Source organism: Penicillium brevicompactum, assembly GCF_028827555.1.
Source record: "Penicillium brevicompactum strain IBT 35665 chromosome Unknown utg000007l_segment0_segment0, whole genome shotgun sequence".
Taxonomy (NCBI): Eukaryota; Fungi; Ascomycota; class Eurotiomycetes; order Eurotiales; family Aspergillaceae; genus Penicillium; species Penicillium brevicompactum.
In genome coordinates this window covers 1-17640 of record NW_026623210.1, presented here as the reverse complement: position 1 = coordinate 17640, position 17640 = coordinate 1, and the positions used below count along the sequence as shown (strand labels likewise).

General features: G+C 47.3%; 5 protein-coding genes across 5 annotated transcripts; 4 read left to right on the top strand and 1 right to left on the bottom strand.

Annotated features, from left to right (window-relative positions):
- Positions 1-325: 325 nt before the first annotated feature.
- On the top strand, positions 326-3481 carry N7506_010754 (type I polyketide synthase; the record flags this gene model as incomplete). Its single annotated transcript, XM_056960047.1, has 7 exons — positions 326-722; positions 782-1344; positions 1405-1488; positions 1545-1668; positions 1736-2043; positions 2309-2474; positions 2532-3481. 7 exons carry the CDS (start codon positions 326-328, stop codon positions 3479-3481), a joined length of 2592 nt encoding a protein of 863 aa, XP_056806202.1.
- A 129-nt stretch (positions 3482-3610) lies between these two features.
- N7506_010753 (polyketide synthase) lies at positions 3611-7212 on the top strand (the record flags this gene model as incomplete). Its single annotated transcript, XM_056960046.1, has 6 exons — positions 3611-4635; positions 4768-5971; positions 6028-6234; positions 6287-6364; positions 6413-6487; positions 6544-7212. 6 exons carry the CDS (start codon positions 3611-3613, stop codon positions 7210-7212), a joined length of 3258 nt encoding a protein of 1085 aa, XP_056806201.1.
- Positions 7213-7257: 45 nt separating this feature from the next.
- On the top strand, positions 7258-8283 carry N7506_010752 (beta-ketoacyl reductase; the record flags this gene model as incomplete). Its single annotated transcript, XM_056960045.1, has 3 exons — positions 7258-7365; positions 7429-7720; positions 7766-8283. The coding sequence occupies 3 exons, from the start codon at positions 7258-7260 to the stop codon at positions 8281-8283; spliced, it is 918 nt and encodes a 305-aa protein (XP_056806200.1).
- Positions 8284-9596: 1313 nt separating this feature from the next.
- On the bottom strand, positions 9597-11528 carry N7506_010751 (DUF3176 domain-containing protein; the record flags this gene model as incomplete). The annotated part of the gene is made up of 1 exon (XM_056960044.1): positions 9597-11528. One exon carries the CDS (start codon positions 11526-11528, stop codon positions 9597-9599), a length of 1932 nt encoding a protein of 643 aa, XP_056806199.1.
- Positions 11529-16763: 5235 nt separating this feature from the next.
- On the top strand, positions 16764-17454 carry N7506_010750 (uncharacterized protein; the record flags this gene model as incomplete). Its single annotated transcript, XM_056960043.1, is given in 2 exon segments — positions 16764-17164; positions 17178-17454. Coding segments are annotated over 2 exon segments (678 nt in total), but the record flags the coding sequence as incomplete, so codon positions are not given.
- Between the last annotated feature and the right edge of the window lie 186 nt (positions 17455-17640).

Sequence of the window (17640 nt, the reverse complement as noted above, 5' to 3'; positions counted from 1 at the left end):
AATCTGGAAGCAGCATAGCGTGCGGCTGAAGATAATGGCTGACATTTGCCAAATTGGCCAGAGGTAATGATGATACATAGTTTGGGTACTTTTGTTTGTCCCGATAGGTTAGTAGTAATCGTAGTAATCTGGAGAGGCAGAGTATCGATAGCCATACCGGTGTTACGAGAATAATTGAAGAAGGCACCGTCCCGACACCAAATTCAAAGCCCTGTCTTTACTTTCACTAGGACGAAATAAAACACAACTTCCGTAGTCAGGATCCCTTGACGTCTCTCAATTATTGGACTTCGGTTTCCATCGTCCTATCATTATAGATCTAGAAATGTCTTCTCCTACGCAAGAACTTGTCGCCATCGTTGGGTTTGCATGCCGACTACCTGGACAGAGCAAAAGCCCGCGCATGCTATGGGATCTTCTGGAACGAGGCGGAATTGCATCAAACAATGTTCCCAAGTCTCGATTCAATATTGACGGCCATTGGGACGGATCACTCAAACCTCGCACTATGCGACCTCTAGGTGGTATGTTCCTGGAAGATACTGACCCGGCTGACTTCGATGCATCGTTTTTCGAAATTTCGAAATCCGACGCAATTTCCATGGATCCCAATCAACGTCAAATGCTGGAAGTCGTGTTCGAAGGTCTTGAAAACTCCGGTATCACTCTGGAGAGCCTTGATGGTGCTCTGGTTGGATGTTTTGTGGGATCGTTTGCTTCCGGTATGTCATCTGCAGATGGCCTTGCTTTTTGAAATTACTAAGCCATAGCTGTTGCTCAGATTATGGTGATATGCAGGGCAGAGATCCGGAAGATCGTCCATCTAGTATCACGGTTGGTGTTGGGCGTGCTATTTTGGCTAACCGACTGAGCCATTTTCTTAACGTGAAAGGGCCTAGTATGACCATCGATACTGCTTACTCGGGTAGTCTTGTCGGCTTGGATGTGGCATGTCGCTATTTGCAAACAAGAGAAATGAATGCAGGTATCATTGCAACCAGCAATCTTTACCTCAATCCCGAGCATGTCATGGACATTGGTGCAGTCGGTAATGCCCACTCTCCAAGCGGTCTCTGTCATACCTTTGAGTCTGCTGACGGCTATGTCAAGGCCGAAGCCGTCAGTGCGATCATAGTGAAGAGACTGTCAGATGCAATTCGGGATGGAGATCCGATCAGAGGTGTGATCCGAGGCTCTTCTACCAACAGCGATGGCCGCACTCCCGGTATCGCTAGCCCCAGCGCGGAGGCTCAAGCAGTCGCCATCCGAGCGGCGTACGCTCGAGCGGGTATTACTGACTTCAATGAGACCTCGTATTTGGAGTGTCACGGAACGGGCACCCAGGTAACACTATAACTCATCCTCAAACATGCTTCATTGAAGTTTATCGTTGACGTATATCAGGCCGGGGATCCGACGGAGGTAGGCGCCGTCGCGTCGGTGTTTTCAAGCACCAGGTCTCCTGACAAGCCACTCATAATTGGCTCGGTGAGTAACTGTCGTGGAAAATTCAAAATGATTGACACACTCCTGATAGTATCCAGATCAAAAGCAATGTTGGGCACGCAGAGCCGGCAGCCGGAATATCGGGAGTTATGAAGGCGGTGATGGCGATGGAGAAAGGCATCATCCCTGGGAATCCCACGTTTGAGAACCCCAGCCCCAAAAGTCGGTGCAACTTTCATCTTCCCCACATACTATCCCATATTGGAGGCTCACAGTCCTTGTTGCCCAGTCGATTTCGCTGGCTTCAAAGTCAAAGCTACTCGGACGGCGATTCCATGGCCAGCCTGTTCCATTCGTCGCGCGAGTGTCAACTCCTTCGGTTATGGAGGCTCGAATGTACACGTCGTTCTTGAAGAAGCCAAGCTGCTGGATGGCCCGCGTCATGTCTCATCGTATCTTTCCGAAGATGATGAGTTTGACTTGGAGGATGAGGGTGCCGAGCGACCGTACACAATTGTCTTCTCCGCTAACGATGAAGTCTCTTTGCGTGCTAATATCAAGGCTCTTTTGGATCATTTGATCAATCCTCGCGTCAAAGTCAGTTTCCCGATCTGGCGTATACGCTGTCTGAACGGCGAACGCGCTTGTTCTATCGAGCATTTGTGTTAGGATAGCTGTCATGTACGATAACTTAGATGATATTGAGACGAGGAGACGAAGGAAAGAGGGCGAGCGAGGCTCCTAATCTAGGTCTATCAAACATCCTGCAGGGCCCTGCAAACAAGGCAAACCACGGCGCCGACAATTTGTGACGACCCGGAATACGGAATTGGATGAAAGCTCTTTCGTTTTGGGGAAAAAGAGCCCCGAGCCACCACGTGTTGGCTTCATTTTCACAGGACAGGGCGCGCAGTGGCCGCAGATGGGCAAAGATCTTCTCCAATTCTTCCCATGGACACGTTCGATTCTCGAAGAGCTTGACGATGTTCTGCAGAGATTGCCAGATCCGCCAACATGGTCTTTTATCTGTATGGTCCCTTGCTTGTTTCCCTTGATACCTCGGTAGACAACTGACATGACAACAGCCGAATTGACTGAGCCTCGTAGTGCGGCACGTCTTCGCGAGCCAGAATTCTCCCAGCCTCTGGTGACGGCTTTACAACTGTGCATTATCGACATTCTCGAGACGTGGGGTGTTAAGCCGCAAAGTGTTGTCGGCCATTCCTCCGGTGAAATTGCGGCGGCATATGCGGCAGGACTTTTGAGCCGATCGAATGCTATCATTGCTGCATTCTATCGTGGAAGGGCAGCCGTGAACCGCAAAGCTGAGGCTGAAGGAAATGTTGGAATGCTTGCTGTTGGACTAGGCGTCGAGCCTCTGAATCCGTACTTGACTAAGTATGGATTGGATGCCTGGATTGCCTGTTTCAACAGCCCCAGCAGCTTGACAGTTTCCGGTAGAATCGCGGCTCTCGGGTCATTGAAAAGTGACATTCAAGCTGATGGGCACTTTGCTAGATTGTTGCAAGTGGATCTGGCTTATCATTCGGGGCTGATGAGCACGATTGGCGAGGAGTACGAGAATTTGTTGCAGCACAACTTTGTCTCTTCAAATGGCTCTGCGGATGTCTGGATGTTCTCCTCCGTGACGGGAACCCAGAAGACCGGTACCACTGATGCTTTGTATTGGAAGACAAACATGATTTCACCTGTCCGATTCGCAGAAGCTACACAGGCTATGCTTTCTCAACCAAACGGCCAGACCCCGAATTATCTGATTGAGATCGGCCCATCAGGAGCTTTAGCCGGACCTTTGGCTCAAATAAGAAAAGCTGTGGCAGGTGGTGCAGACATCGCTTACTCTGCTTCGTGGGCCAGGGGTGAAGCCGCTGGATCCACTTTGTTCGATCTCGCTGGCCGACTTTTCATCGCCGGGCATCCATCAATCAGACTTGACGAGGTCAATCAAGTATTTGCCGAGAGCAGGAATCCCTCAACTATTGTTGATCTCCCGAACTACACATGGAACCACTGAATCAAATACTGGCACGAAAACTCTGCCAGTAAAGATTGGCGTTTCAAAAAACATGTCAATCACGACTTGCTGGGAAGTAAGATTCTTGGTAGCTCATGGAAAGCACCCAGCTGGCGAAAGCTTTTGAACATGGCCGATATCCCGTGGTTGAAGGATCATAAAATGGGCGCAAATGTATTGCTCCCCGGGTCGGGGTTTATCTGCATGGCAGTGGAAGCGATGTGGCAAAAGAAGAACGCGACCGACCCCGACGAAGCTGTTACTTCCCCCAACCAACTAGCATACCGATTACGCAACGTCAGATTTGACAAAGCGCTTGTACTTGAAGACGACAAAGATGCTGAGGTCTTGCTGTGGTTGACCGAACAACAGGGGAGCAAAGATTGGCATGATTTCAGGATTTCATCGGTGAATGAGGGAAACTTGGTCGAACACTCGTCCGGGCTTATCCGCTTGCAAGTCCCCATCGACAGTCAAATTGCACAGCCTGACTCTCAACGTTTGACTCAACCTACTTCTGGACAACTATGGTACAAGGCTCAGAGTCAGATTGGCTATGGCTTCGGGCCTGCTTTCCAGAAGCTCATTCAGGTCGAATCTGTCAGTGGCCAGCGGAATGGACGTGGTCTGGTTTCTTTGACAGAGCCACCATCTAAGTGGTCACCCCAGTCATATTACCCAATTCATCCGGCCTCACTTGATGGCTGCTTCCAGACCGTCACACCTTCTTTGTGGGCTGGAGAACGAGGCTCTCCCAACTCGGTTGTGGTGCCTTCAATTTTAGATGATATCATCATTAACAGGGTTCCTCACAGTTTGAAGAACGGACTTTCTCTCGCAGAGTCGCGATATTCCGGCCGTGGCCGACTTGAGGAAACCAAGAGCTACTTTGCCAACTGCACTGTGTATGACTCGGAGACCGGCAGTCTCCTAATGAAGATGACCGGGCTTCACTTTGCGAAGCTGGATGTGGGCAGCCAGGTCGACCCTCACATCTTCGACAAGATCACATGGAAGCCGGATGTAACATTCCTGACCGCTAGCCAGCTTCGTGAGAAGTCTGTCGACTCTGTGATTGACCTTATCGCGCACAAGAAGCCAACTCTTAAGGTTTTGGAGATCAACTTCATCAACGATGATACATCCTCCCTATGGTTCAAAAACAAGGATCGAGTTTCCCGCACCGCATACCTAGACTACACCTTCCTTGGATCGGATGCAAAGAGCGTTATCGATTAACAAACCCAGCACGGAACCAGGCACAATACCTCATTCCTGCTAGCTAGTACTACTGCTGAGCGATTAGGTGCACCGGAAATTGAGTTTGATCTCGTGATCTTGAAGATTGGACAGGTTTCGCGATCTGAGTTGGGTGTTCTGCTGCAGAAGCTCAAGTCTCTTGTATCTCAGCAAGCCGGTCATCTACTTCTTTTACACCACCTGGCCCCAACTTCACGCGACGCGAGCTATTTTGCTCTGGGAACGTCAACGCCCGATTCAGAAGCAGCGGTGACCCCGGGTTTTGAACTCAGCAAGGCACCTTCGGAGGCAATCACTCCTACCAGTTCAATTAGCTCCTCGGCCACCTCAGTTAACCTTGTGACATTGAAAGAGGAGACGGTTGCTTATGTTGAAGGCACCCCTCTCCAGCCCAATGATTCTGACATGGTTGAAGAGACCCTTCGATCTTCCTTCTCGGACCCAGTTTTCCAAGTTGGCTCTCAATTTGGGACTGAGTCTTACTTGTCAATTCTCAACCCAGTCACTCAAGCCGCCAAGAGCTCCCTAAATCTAGATGTCGTGCGCTTGTCAAAAGACACACCGGCACTTGAATCATCCTTACGCGAGAGGCTGCAGAACTCTGGATGGATCATTAATGAGCAGACACTCTCCATATCGTCATCAACACCGAACGGTGTCATTCTAGTCCTCGATGAGCTTTCATCTTCATTGCTCACGCAGGTCAACGAAGACCAATGGAAGTCGCTTAAAGTGCTCATTGGCTCGGGCAAACAGCTGCTTTGGGTTACTCAAGGTGCACAGCATCAAGTGACTAACCCCGACGTAGCGCTTGCCCACGGCTTGTTCCGAGTGATTCGCATGGAAGACCGGAATGCCAAGCTGACCACTCTAGATACCGAGAAATCGTCTGTCGCATCAAACGAATGGGCAATTGATACGGTTCTCCGGTCTCTCCGGTCGGAAAGACAGAAGGAATTTATCGAGACAGAATACGCCGAGAGAGGTGGCATTCTTTACGTACACCGTCTTGTTCCGGACGAGGCCATCAACAAATTCAAGTTAGACGTGAAAGAGGGCGCCGAACCAATTGTTCAGGAGCTGCACAAACATGGACCCGCAGTTTCCTTGCGAGCAGAGCGTATTGGAACTTTCGAAAGCCTAACATGGGCAGAGAACAGTACTGCTGAGCTATCTGTGCAGAAAGGCCGTGTTGAGGTTGAGGTTTTGGCTGCCGGTGTTAATTTCAAGGTGAGTATCACATATGTGGTACGATCCCTTCACAAAAATATTGACTGTGATGATAGGATGTTGCTGTTACCATGGGCATTGTGCCAGAGAACGAGTACACTCTGGGCTATGAGGCTTCTGGTATCGTGAAAAGAGTGGGACGTGGCGTCACGAATTTCGTGGTTGGTGACCGCGTCTGCTTCCTAAATAACGGAAGCTACGCCAATCGACTTCAAGTCCCTGTCGGACGTGCGCATGTCTTCCCCGACGCGATGTCGTTTGAGGTGTGTTTATTGTATGTTTCAAGTTAAACTCCAGAGTACTTATCTTGAACAGGAAGCGGCGACGATTCCGTCGGTTTACCTGGCTTCGATCTATAGTCTATATCACATCGCCAATCTCAAGAAAGGACAAGTAAGGATTTGTTATTCACTATCTTGATACATACTAATATCTTCGCAGTCTGTCCTTATTCACTCGGCTTCGGGTGGTGTTGGCCTCTCGGCAATCCAGCTAGCTCAACATAAAGACGCAAAGGTACGTCGTATCCGCCTTCTCCTTTCTCTTTTCAGTGTGTACTAAATTCAATCCAGGTATTCGTTACAGCCGGAACTGAAGAGAAGCGACAATTCCTCGCCGACAATTTCAGCATCTCTCGTGACCACATCTTCTCTTCTAGAGACACGGATTTTGCTGCTGCAATCTTGAAAGCAACCCAAGGTCGTGGTGTTGACGTGATCCTCAACTCTCTTACTGGAGATATGCTTCATGAGTCCTGGAGAATCTGCGCAGACGGAGGTACATTCGTCGAGATTGGAAAGAAAGATATTGCCGACCGTAATGTGTTGTCGATGGAGCCATTTGACCGGAATTGCTCCTTCAGGGCCATGGATTTCTCCTACACCAGGGACATCTCGGATTCTTTAATCGCCGACCTTCTGGATGAGATCTTCGATTTGGTTAATGCTGGCCATGTGAAGCCTATCAGCCCAATCACAACCTTTAGCTTCGGCGACATCCGTTCGGCCTTGGCTTTCATCCGCAGTGGTCGTCATATGGGAAAGGTGGTCATCTCTGATGGGGAGATTCCAGATGTACAGGTTCCAATCAGACCAAAAACCCAAACGCTTGCGCTTCGTGGTGATGCCTCCTATTTGATTGTGGGTGGTCTGAAGGGGCTTTGCGGCAATCTGGCTATTCATATGGCTCAACATGGAGCTAAGCGTATCATCGTGTTATCGCGCAGCGGCATTGAAGATTAAGCTTCGCAAAAAACGGCCAAGAGCTGTTTGTCATACGGCTGCAAGATGATCGAAGCGAAGGGTGATGTCGCCAACGTTGATTTCTTGAAAAAGGTGTTCCGCGAGTCGTCGCCGACCATTGCTGGAGTTATACAGGGAGCTATGATCCTTCGGGTAACTTAAATTATGAATCCCCCTTCTCAAGTGTCTGTTTATTGACTCTGTTGTACAATCTAGGACAAGCCGTACGAGTCCATGACGCTGGAAGAGTACCAGACCGCCATCTACGGCAAGATCCAGGGCACTTGGACTCTACACAATGTCTCTCTCGAACGCAAGCAGCCACTTGACTTTTTCACCATGCTTTCCAGTATTTCTGGAATTGTTGGCAAAAAGGGGCAATCCAATTACTCCGCTGCAAACACTTTCCTCGATGCGTTTGCCACCTATCGCCAGTCCCTTGGACTACCAGCTAACGCGGTCGACCTTGGACTGATTGAAGACGTCGGATATGTCGCTGAACAGGGTGGTATGGACAGTCACTTTGACAAACGACAATGGACACCAATTTAAGAGCGCACACTACGCCAGATACTTGATATTTCCATCCTACAGCAAACTTCGTCCCCGATCAACGCGTTGAGTAGTGCTCAGTTGATCACTGGTATCGGATTCCCACTACCCAACGACTCGGATCTTATACGAGAGGCAAGATTCGGTTACCATTTTGGACAGAGCGCAGCTGGTGGATCGGGAGGCAAGGATGGTGCAAACAACGGCGACCGGACTATTCGTGCCTTCTTAGTGATGCACAAATCTGGGGCGGATGAATCCGCTCTTGTAAAATTGGCCATGGAGCTGATGGCTGCTCAATTCACCAAGATTCTTCGCCTTGAGACTGAGATGGAGCCTGCGAAGCCTCTTATGGCCTACGGTTTGGACTCATTGGCTGCAGTTGAGTTAAGGAACTGGGTGCGCTCTGAGCTGGAGGCTGATCTCAGGACCCTCGACATCACCAACGCCAGCTCCTTGATTGCACTGTGTGAAAAGCCCATTTCGAAATTGCCACAACCTGAAGCTGCGACTGCTTAGGTCTTCGGAAGATAAAGTAGAACTATCCTTACACAGTCTGGTTTAGTTTGGTTCGGTTATATGGCGGTCCTAAATAGTTCTACCAGAATAGCGAATACATGAAGAGCTCAATCCTTGAATCCAGACTATCCTCCGTGGTAAATACCCAGTAGTGAAAGAGAACCTTAGCAAAAATCATTCCCGCACACTTGAAAGCATGGTCAATCTCGCTTTTGCCTAGACATATTCTAGTCAGAATACCCAGGCTTTTACCTAGTGAAGCGGGACGCACCTGCCTGTAAACCAGGTACGCCACTAGAGAGCAATGCGCTCTACAAGAGGAGGGCCCTGGGGGGAGGGGAAGAAGGAAGATGCCTGTATTGTAGAGCTAGCGGTCTGCTGCCATATATAGGGCGCTGAGGTCACGTGACGTAGTGCCGTTCCCCACTACACTACATAGCGAAATCATGTGATTACAGCTCCTGACAAAAAGGGCGGAGATCCATGTAATAAAAGACAGAGATTTTTACACCATTTTGAACAGACCCTGCGCGGCCCCTGATTGGTCCAAAGAAACCGTAACTTGATAAATAGCCCTGGAGCCTGGGGCGCATGTGGCGCAGGTGAGAGATGTGGCGCGGTTTCCCCATTACACTAGGTACTTGATCGAAGAGGGAAATGTCAATGTGAACCAAAAGATTTGTCTGACCGATTTTTTTGCATCATTTCTCACACAATCAACGAGTCAGGGAGATTTGGAGATAGTCAGGACAGAGGGTAAATAGATAGCAGAGCTATGCAGGTGTCATTGTCGCCCACCCGCGCTGAACAACAATGAGACTTAATCAATGCCCATCAGCATGGCAGGCTTGAGTCTCATTCGGTTGCAATTATGAAAACACGCCATTACAAAGGACTTGAACTGCTCGCTTTTGATCCAACATTATCAATGTCTGCTCATCATAGAGCTGTAGAAGGATGTCGCTGTCGCTTGCGAGCCACTCATTTGACCCTTGAAGCTGTCGCTGCTCTTCCTCGAGTTATATCTTCTAGGCAGATTTGAGGATGTAGCAATCCCGTAGGTTGAAGTAGAGGTGGAGCAGTTCGAGAGCAGGTATAGCCAGGGGATGGTTGTAGTTTATAAGTTTCATCAACTCCGCCGCAAGGGAACTGGGTGTGCGCACTGAAACCTATGCAGTATTAGTGATCTCGTTCGTTTGCAATCGAACAGGACTTGACTCACCTATTTTACAAGGGCATAATGTACCATCTACAACTTCATTCAATAACTCGTGTATTCTATCTTCATTTATATACCGTACACAGGGACATTATTACTTTTCAATGAATGTAAGTGGCCCTTCATCCTGTACCATTACAGCGCGCATCTTCTTCCATGTATCAGTCATTCCATCCACGCTGCGCACAGATGCGATCTCATTCTCCGGTGTAATATGGAGATGGCTTGATAATAACGGAAGCACCATACACTTCCACAGCATGGCCGTGCGGTGTTTGCTTCCTATTGCAGTTCCCAGAAGCAACGCGATTGATCCCAGAGTAACAGTAACCGGAAGAATGATCCACGGCCATCGAACATGAATGAAAGTCTCGACTCGAAATGTCTTCCCCAGAATCTTGTTACCCAGGCGATTGGCGCGCAGGACATTAGTGACGCTAGTGGACATTGAATCAAGTAGTTGACTGAGGTTACCTTTGCGCAGAAACGTTGCCAAATTCAACACATCTGATGTTGATACTTCCTTACCAGATATAGTGGTGCTATTGAAGATTCTCATCATTGTAGGTTCGAAACTGTTGAACGTCCGATGATCGATGCTGTAGGACGTGTTTTTTGATAGGGTTGCTGATCCGTTTGGGGGTGCAAAGTGAACGGGATATGGTGAGTAATGATAGCGACTTTCCTCGGGGACATCTGTAGCAATGAGCTGCTGTGTATCAACAACATGCATTGGACGGCTGGTTTGGATGCCAGGCAGACTTTGGGTTCCAGGCAGGTATGAGCTCGCGGAGTATCTTTGTTCGCAAAAGTACACAGCACATTCTGTTACTAATGGCTTTGTTGGGGGAGCTGTCGCGTTGGATAGAGTGTAGAAAACCGGGTTGGTATAGTCTATCTCAATGAGGGAGATAATTGGTGTCTGAATGTCGAAAATTGGGTCGCTTTTCCTAGGAAGGGAACTCCAATGGTACATCTGAAAGGTGATATTGTCGTACGTGACATTGCCGAACCCATAAGAAGCCCAGTAAAATCTAACAAAATCGAAAGTGAAGCTATTCGGAGATTGGTAGCTGCAACTCGTAGGGGTTTCCCTGAAGGCCGGGTGGGCATGATCCCAAAAGGCTGAACATTCTGGCACCTCACACTTTTGATTTGTTCGAGATGTGACATCCTCGCATTTGCTACACATCCCCAGTGCAACGAACTCTGGGAATTCGCAAGAGGTTGCATCGCATTGAGGCTCGAGAGGACTATGTGTCTGTAAGATTCCACTCATTATTGCAGTCAAAAGCGTCGGCTGGAGCTCAAGGAATACGTCACTTGCATCCGAACCGCTCGTGGAGTCCCATTGCTGTGAGGTTTGGGCAAATGCAGTGGCATTCAGTGTAGCAACGGTTCGCGAAGGGAACGTCAAAATTTGCTGTGCAAATGGATCCACCGCAAGAGCCAGAACCGTTAGAGATGCCCCAACATAAGTCAGGCTTCCTGTGTTCGACCCAAATATTCCCCTCAGTAAAACTTCCAAGGATCCCCAGGGTCCCCGGCTTGCCTGATCAATAACCTGCATGTGATATAGTGGAGCTGGATCTTGAAATAGGTTCCATTTCAGCTGGCCGAGACATGAGGACACCGAGACCAGCACTGCGGCTTTGGTAATGGTGACGATGATTGACACGACAGTATTAGGGGACGCGGTATATTCCCAGGTGTTGTATGAGGTGTTGTTTATTTTGACAAGAAAGGCAACCAAAGGAACAAGGCCCACGACAGCTAGGGTAACAGATCCGATTTCCCATGCCCAGGACCCGCTCCAATCGAACCCAGGTCGCTTTGTTTCAGTGTCCGTTTGCAGGTCCTGAGTATGCACAGTCATACCGTCTATTTCTGAGACGCGCATTTCACTCTCGCTGGCATGCCTATAAACAGACATACGAGGACTGGCTTGGTTTTCAAACCTATCGACCTCGAGATCAGATTCGCTCTGGCTGTCGTGTAAAGCGGAATATGGCGGAGGAGTTGCCATTGCGATATCACTTGGTCCACCGAAGTAGTCTCTAGTATATAGGTGTTGAGTAGACCTTCTTAGGTGATGGCGGGGAAATGGAGAGGAAAAGGAGGTTTGTCATTGTGGCTACGGGCGGTTGAGCCTTAATAGATAGTGGTCATTTTTACAACCAACTCTGCAGTGCTGACATTCTCGGCCTCTCATATATACGCTAGTCAATCCATCGTAAGTGCTAATTTTTTTTCCCCGCGATCTGCATTTCGTTTGCCCTATGTGATATTGCATTGCCCAGCCCCTGATGGCGTAGATCTATTTTTGTTATTCGCAAATGCCTTGGTGCCCACTTGCCTTCAAAGCAATACCTAAGCAATGCGGGCCAACGGCGAAATTACCGCACACGCTACTAGCCTCGCTCGATTCTTGCATCAGGAATTTAATACCAGGCTGCTGCAGACTCGGGTGATCATAAGATTATGCAGCGAATGGAGATCCGGCTGACGCCCCTCGTAAACATGAACCTTGAGTGTCGGCCGGAAGTCCAAATTTATGGGTGGAAAGACAGCCGTTTCTGGCCTCAAAAGCGGTCATTTTCGGCGTCAAACCACAGGTCCTCATATTCTAGTTGTAATTTTATTCGTACGTCCCTTAACTAACATATCCTTCCACCTCCCGTACATTTTCACATTATCCTAGTATTCAAATCACAATATAAAGCAAAAGGGCGGGGGAGAAAAGGGCCACCTAGGAGAATCAAACTTATTATTGAATATAAATTTACTAATTAGTGGGCACCCACTACTTAGTCACCGCCGGTGTGTGACATGTGCGGCTATGTAGTACTCAGTTGGGTGAGAGCCGCTTTACGGTCGCGCGAGGCCCCGGGGCCGCACTGCCCCCCTCAGGTGAGCTACAGGTAAGCATCATTGGGCTATGAGCCCGCATCTGGAACAGCTGGTCTCTTGGCACCTACACACAGCGGCGCCAATGTAGCCCCGAGCGCAGAGTCTGTCTATCAATACTACATACGTAAAAGACCCCTGAAATTTCCTCTTCTTTCTGTTTTTATCGCTTCGGTTGGCCCTTGAAATTCAACATTCTCCAAACTTGATCATTACTCCTTCAGTCCTATGTTCCTCCCCTTTGGTCAATATACGTCGCGCACGTCTTCCACTCTTCCAAATCAATTTTCGTTTATTCTGTCTTAGACTTCGGCAGAACCCATTTTGGGTCGGAGTCTCCGACCCAAAACCCAACCCATTGGGTTTTGGGTTCCGCCCTCTATAACCCAACCCAACCCAAAACCCAATGGGTTAAACCCAATAACCCAATAATAACCCATTTGAACCCATTTTTGCATAAAAGATAGGTCTTGGCGTTCATAACAATGCTAAGTCATTCAAATAAATTACTGTTTTTTACAGCTGTTCTGGTTTGTTCATCAAATATTGCTACATTATCACAATATTAAGTTGGAAAATTTATGTAATTACCCTGAATTTGAAGCTAATAGGCTTTGTATTATATTGATTACTGATAAAAATTCACATTAATCGTAGTATAGTGGTGTTCTATTAATTTAAGCATTTATTGACTGTGGACTGTTGAAAATATATATTTGTGGTAGAGGGGAGTATGTATATATTATAGGATAACTATGAATGTAAATAGAAATATCTTATTCTTATTTGATTTTATATACAATTGATATTATATTAAAGCTATATTTCTCTTCTCTTATATTTAACTTATTATATGTGCTCCGAATTATATTTTCTGACCGCGGTCAGAAAATCACTTCTGGGAGGTAGGTGTATATGTCATTATTTCTGACCGCGGTCAGAAAAGCCCTTCTAGGGGGTGTAGGTGTATATATTATTATCTCTGACCGCGGTTAGAAAAGTTCTTCTGGGAGGGTAAATGAAACATTTTTGAGGGATCTTCTGGGGGAGTGGGTTATGAATGGGTCCTCTTGGGTTTTAATGGGTTATGAATGGGTTCTCTTGGGTTTCGATGGGTTATGAATGGGTTCTCTTGGGTTTTGATGGGTCCTGTTGGGTCCTGTTGGGTTCTCTTGGGTTAGACCCATTTAAATAGAGCTTATATAGCCAATCAAACAACATTATAGCTTATACCTTTTGATCTATCTACTTTACTATAGGACTAAGGTGTTTACTGTTCATATACCCTTCTCTTGTAAGTATATACTCTCTCTGCCTTTCCCCCTTACCTCTATAGTATTCCCCTTTTCGGTCGCAATGTCCCAAAGCCAGCATTCTGACTTTTTACCTACTCTTTACGATGCGGATACAGATAACCTTAGCTATCTTATACCCTCTTCTCGAGTTCCAACCCCATCTGGTAGCCAGCTCACAATTGAGCCTTTTGATGCTATTGATACTGACTTCCTTCGGCCCTCCAACCTTCTACCAATTCCACACTCTCTTACTCGCGTTGGCCCCGATCGGAGAAAGGCATATGTGCTTTATGACAATATGGCATATGAAGAATGGGTTGAGTGGTGGCTACAAACCGACTATGGGCAGAAAAGCAAGATTTCCTGGGATTCAAATCGCAATTCAAACATATGGAGCAACTTCGACCAAGTTGCCTATACCAAAGATGGTGCGCCAAAGGTGATGTGTAAGCGCTGCTCAAAGATCCTAGAGCATCCCCATTCTCCATCACCTAGCGGAAAGGGCTATCATGGTACATCAACAATGTTGAAGCATTTAAAGACAGCAGGCTGTCGCAAAGCTCAACAGGGAGGTAAAGGAGAAATTACCCAGTTCCTTCAAAAAGTAGTATCTCCTTACCTCTTTATTTAGTTATCCGATTTCCCTAACACTCCTGGATACATAGGATCACGGCTTACCAGAGGCTCCTTTTTCACAATCGGCATGGGAAGAGCATCTTCTCCAATTTCTCACCCTCAATCGACTTCCATTCCACCTCATCGAACATCCAACATTTCACAAGCTATTCCGATTAGCCCGCTCTGCACCATCTCTCCCTCCGATACCCTCTGCTACCACAATACGTCGTCGTTTACGTGATATGATCATAGAACGACAGAAATCTATCCTCCAAACACTACCCAACGACGCAAAAATCTCGATCGCATTAGATTGCTGGACTTCTCCATATAACCAGGCGTTCATGGCTATCACTGGCTATTTTGTTGACAGTAACTGGGTATACCAAGAGGTTCTACTTGGATTTAAACCACTTTATGGCTCCCATACCGGTTTAAATTTAAGTGGTGTACTCCTTGAAACTCTAGTTGAGCACAAGATCCAGGATCGGGTATTTGGAGTCACAACTGATAATGCAACCAACAACAAGACAATGGTTGAGGCTATTCAGCAGGCGCTCTCTAGCGATGTGACAGTAATCCGAATACCCTGTCTTGCCCATGTTATCCAGCTTTGTTTGAACCAGCTCCTTGATCGTTTAAAGGCCATCCCTCTAAATGAGAATGCAGAAACAAAGTGGACTGACCAGAAGTCATCTGCAGCAAAGGCAAATGCTCAGCACCAGACACAGAGGATCTCATACACCTTAAACAAGGTCCGTTATCTTGCTGTGTATATCCATGCAAGTCCGCAACGCCAGGCGGCCTTTCTCCGACTTCAAGAAAAGGGATCCCAGCTTGTTCCAATCCAGGACGTAAGGACTCGGTGGAATTCTACCTTCTTGATGCTTCGTCGTGCAAAGAGACTACGTAGTTTCTTCCAGCCCTTCTGTGAGGAGTATGACTGTGAGGAGATGTTGCTTGATACTCAAGAATGGCGTCAAATTGACTATCTTCTACAAATCACTCGGCCATTCTTTGACTACACAACAGAGCTCTCGAAGACAAAGGAGGTCACCACACATCTTGTCTTTAAGATTTACAATGCCCTCTTTGATCACTTTTTTGAAGCAGAGGCGCTGCTTAAACGCAAGCGTGTTCCATGGAAATCAGACATGCTCAAAGCACTCATAGCTGGTCGCTTGAAACTTGATGAGTACTACTCTCAAACCGACAATCTCAAAGGACATATCTATGCAGTTGGGACAATGCTGGCACCTGACAGCAGATTTCAGTTCTTTCAATCTGATAATTGGGAGCCTCACTGGCGTGATACCTACCGGAAATCATTCCAGGAATTATTGATTCCGTATCAAGAGCGCCTTACAATAAATCAAGGATCGACTAATACTCCAACAATAGCATCATCTAGTTCTAGACTGAACATGATGCTAAAGAGTAACAAGATATCCGCAAAACCAGCTGGTGATGAGATGACTCAATATCTCGATAGTGGTATGTTTATGATCTATTTCTTCCCTATATAGGATAATACTAATATATTTATACTACTAGATCTAATTGATATTGAACCTCTTCAATTCTGGCGTGAGAACCAATCTCGTTTCCCTGCGATCGCGTTACTTGCTCGCGATATTCTCTCTATTCCAGCAACTGGTGCTGGTGTCGAACGGCTCTTCAATACTGCTCGGGATGTTTGTCACTACCGCCGTGGTCGTCTGAAGTCCGAAACAATCGAGGAGCTTATGTTGTTTCTATGTGCAACAAGATTCAATATTAAGGATGCTGAGGCAAAGCAGCTTGAGCAGTTCTTTACACTAGCTGAGATTGAGTCAGCGAAGGAGCAGAACGATGAATATATAGAGGATGCTGAGCTTGACCTGATTAGTGATAATGAAGAGGAAGAAGGAGTAGATAATAGACTGCGAGAGACATCTCCTCATTTAATAGATATAGATATAGAGGTGACAGAGCCAGAGTTACCAGAGACTGCAACTCAGAGACGGGCCTCAGGGAGGAAGCGTAAGAGCAGGGCAGATGATGATTTTGAGCAATATTAGAGAAATACATCCTGGTTCAATTATTTGATTTATTCTCCATTTTTTCTAGAAGAGCGCTGTAAGTAAAATACTCAATATTACAAGCAAAAAATGCATTAATTATGCAGTTATACGCTAGAAGTCTGTTTGTCTGGTTTACACTATATTGGGGCCCCAATGGGTTACCCAATGGGTTTTGGGTTATGAGCTATAACCCAAAACCCATCGTTGGGTCGAAGCAATGGACCCAAAACCCATTTTGGGTTGGGTTGGGTTGGGTTGGGTCCGGGTTAGAGTGGGTTGTGCCGAAGTCTATTCTGTCTCTTTCCTATCATGTCTAAGTCCCAGTGGGATCCACCATACGGATTCGCAATACGCAGAAATGGCTCCTGCCTCCTAGGAGAATGCAGTACTGAAGCATGGAATGATTCTTCAACAGGGCAAATTTTCTTTCGATGCTGCCCCGGGAGCAGAGATTGTAGCGACAAAAACACAGGCGTGTGTTGTCCGGATGAAGCAGACTGTACACAGACAATCAGTAAACCAGCACACTGCGCCAACGAAACCTGGGATCTTTTTGGAAACACTGTGGACGGCGGATATTTCTGTTGTGAGCAGGGAAAAAACGGATTTCGTAGCCGTGTGGGGGTTGGGTGTGCTGGGAAAGGGGATCCTACCCATTCCGATGCGCAGATGCTGTCGGTAGTTTCACCTGGTAAGATTCAAATCCTGCTTACTCGGTATGAGCCCAACTCTGATATAACTAGGCGCGACCCCAAAGTCGAGCAGCTCCCCAGCATCGAGTAGCTCTTCTAGTTCAAATACTGGCGCTATCGCAGGTGGTGTGGTTGGTGGCGTTGCTGGGTTAGCAATTATTATCGCCTTATTTTGGTATTTCATGCGTTGTCGCTCACAGAAGCAACCACCTCAAGAGGAAACACCCATCACGGAAATATTGATGATACAACCTGGCCATGTCCAGTCCTCGGGCAAACCGAGCGAGTTGGACGGTCGAGGCTATGTGACAGAGCTACCTAGCTGCATGGAGAATACCCCTATCCACGAGTTACCGGAATATTCGAGGACTCGATGAAAGGGTATGACCTTAATCTTGATATCCTTTGACAGAAAGCTAGATTATGATTTTTGTAATAAGATTTCAGTTACTTTGTGTAAGGGTTATACGTTGTCAGGTGTAATGGGATTAGGGATTAGGGATTAGGGATTAGGGATTAGGGATTAGGGATTAGGGATTAGGGATTAGGGATTAGGGGGATTA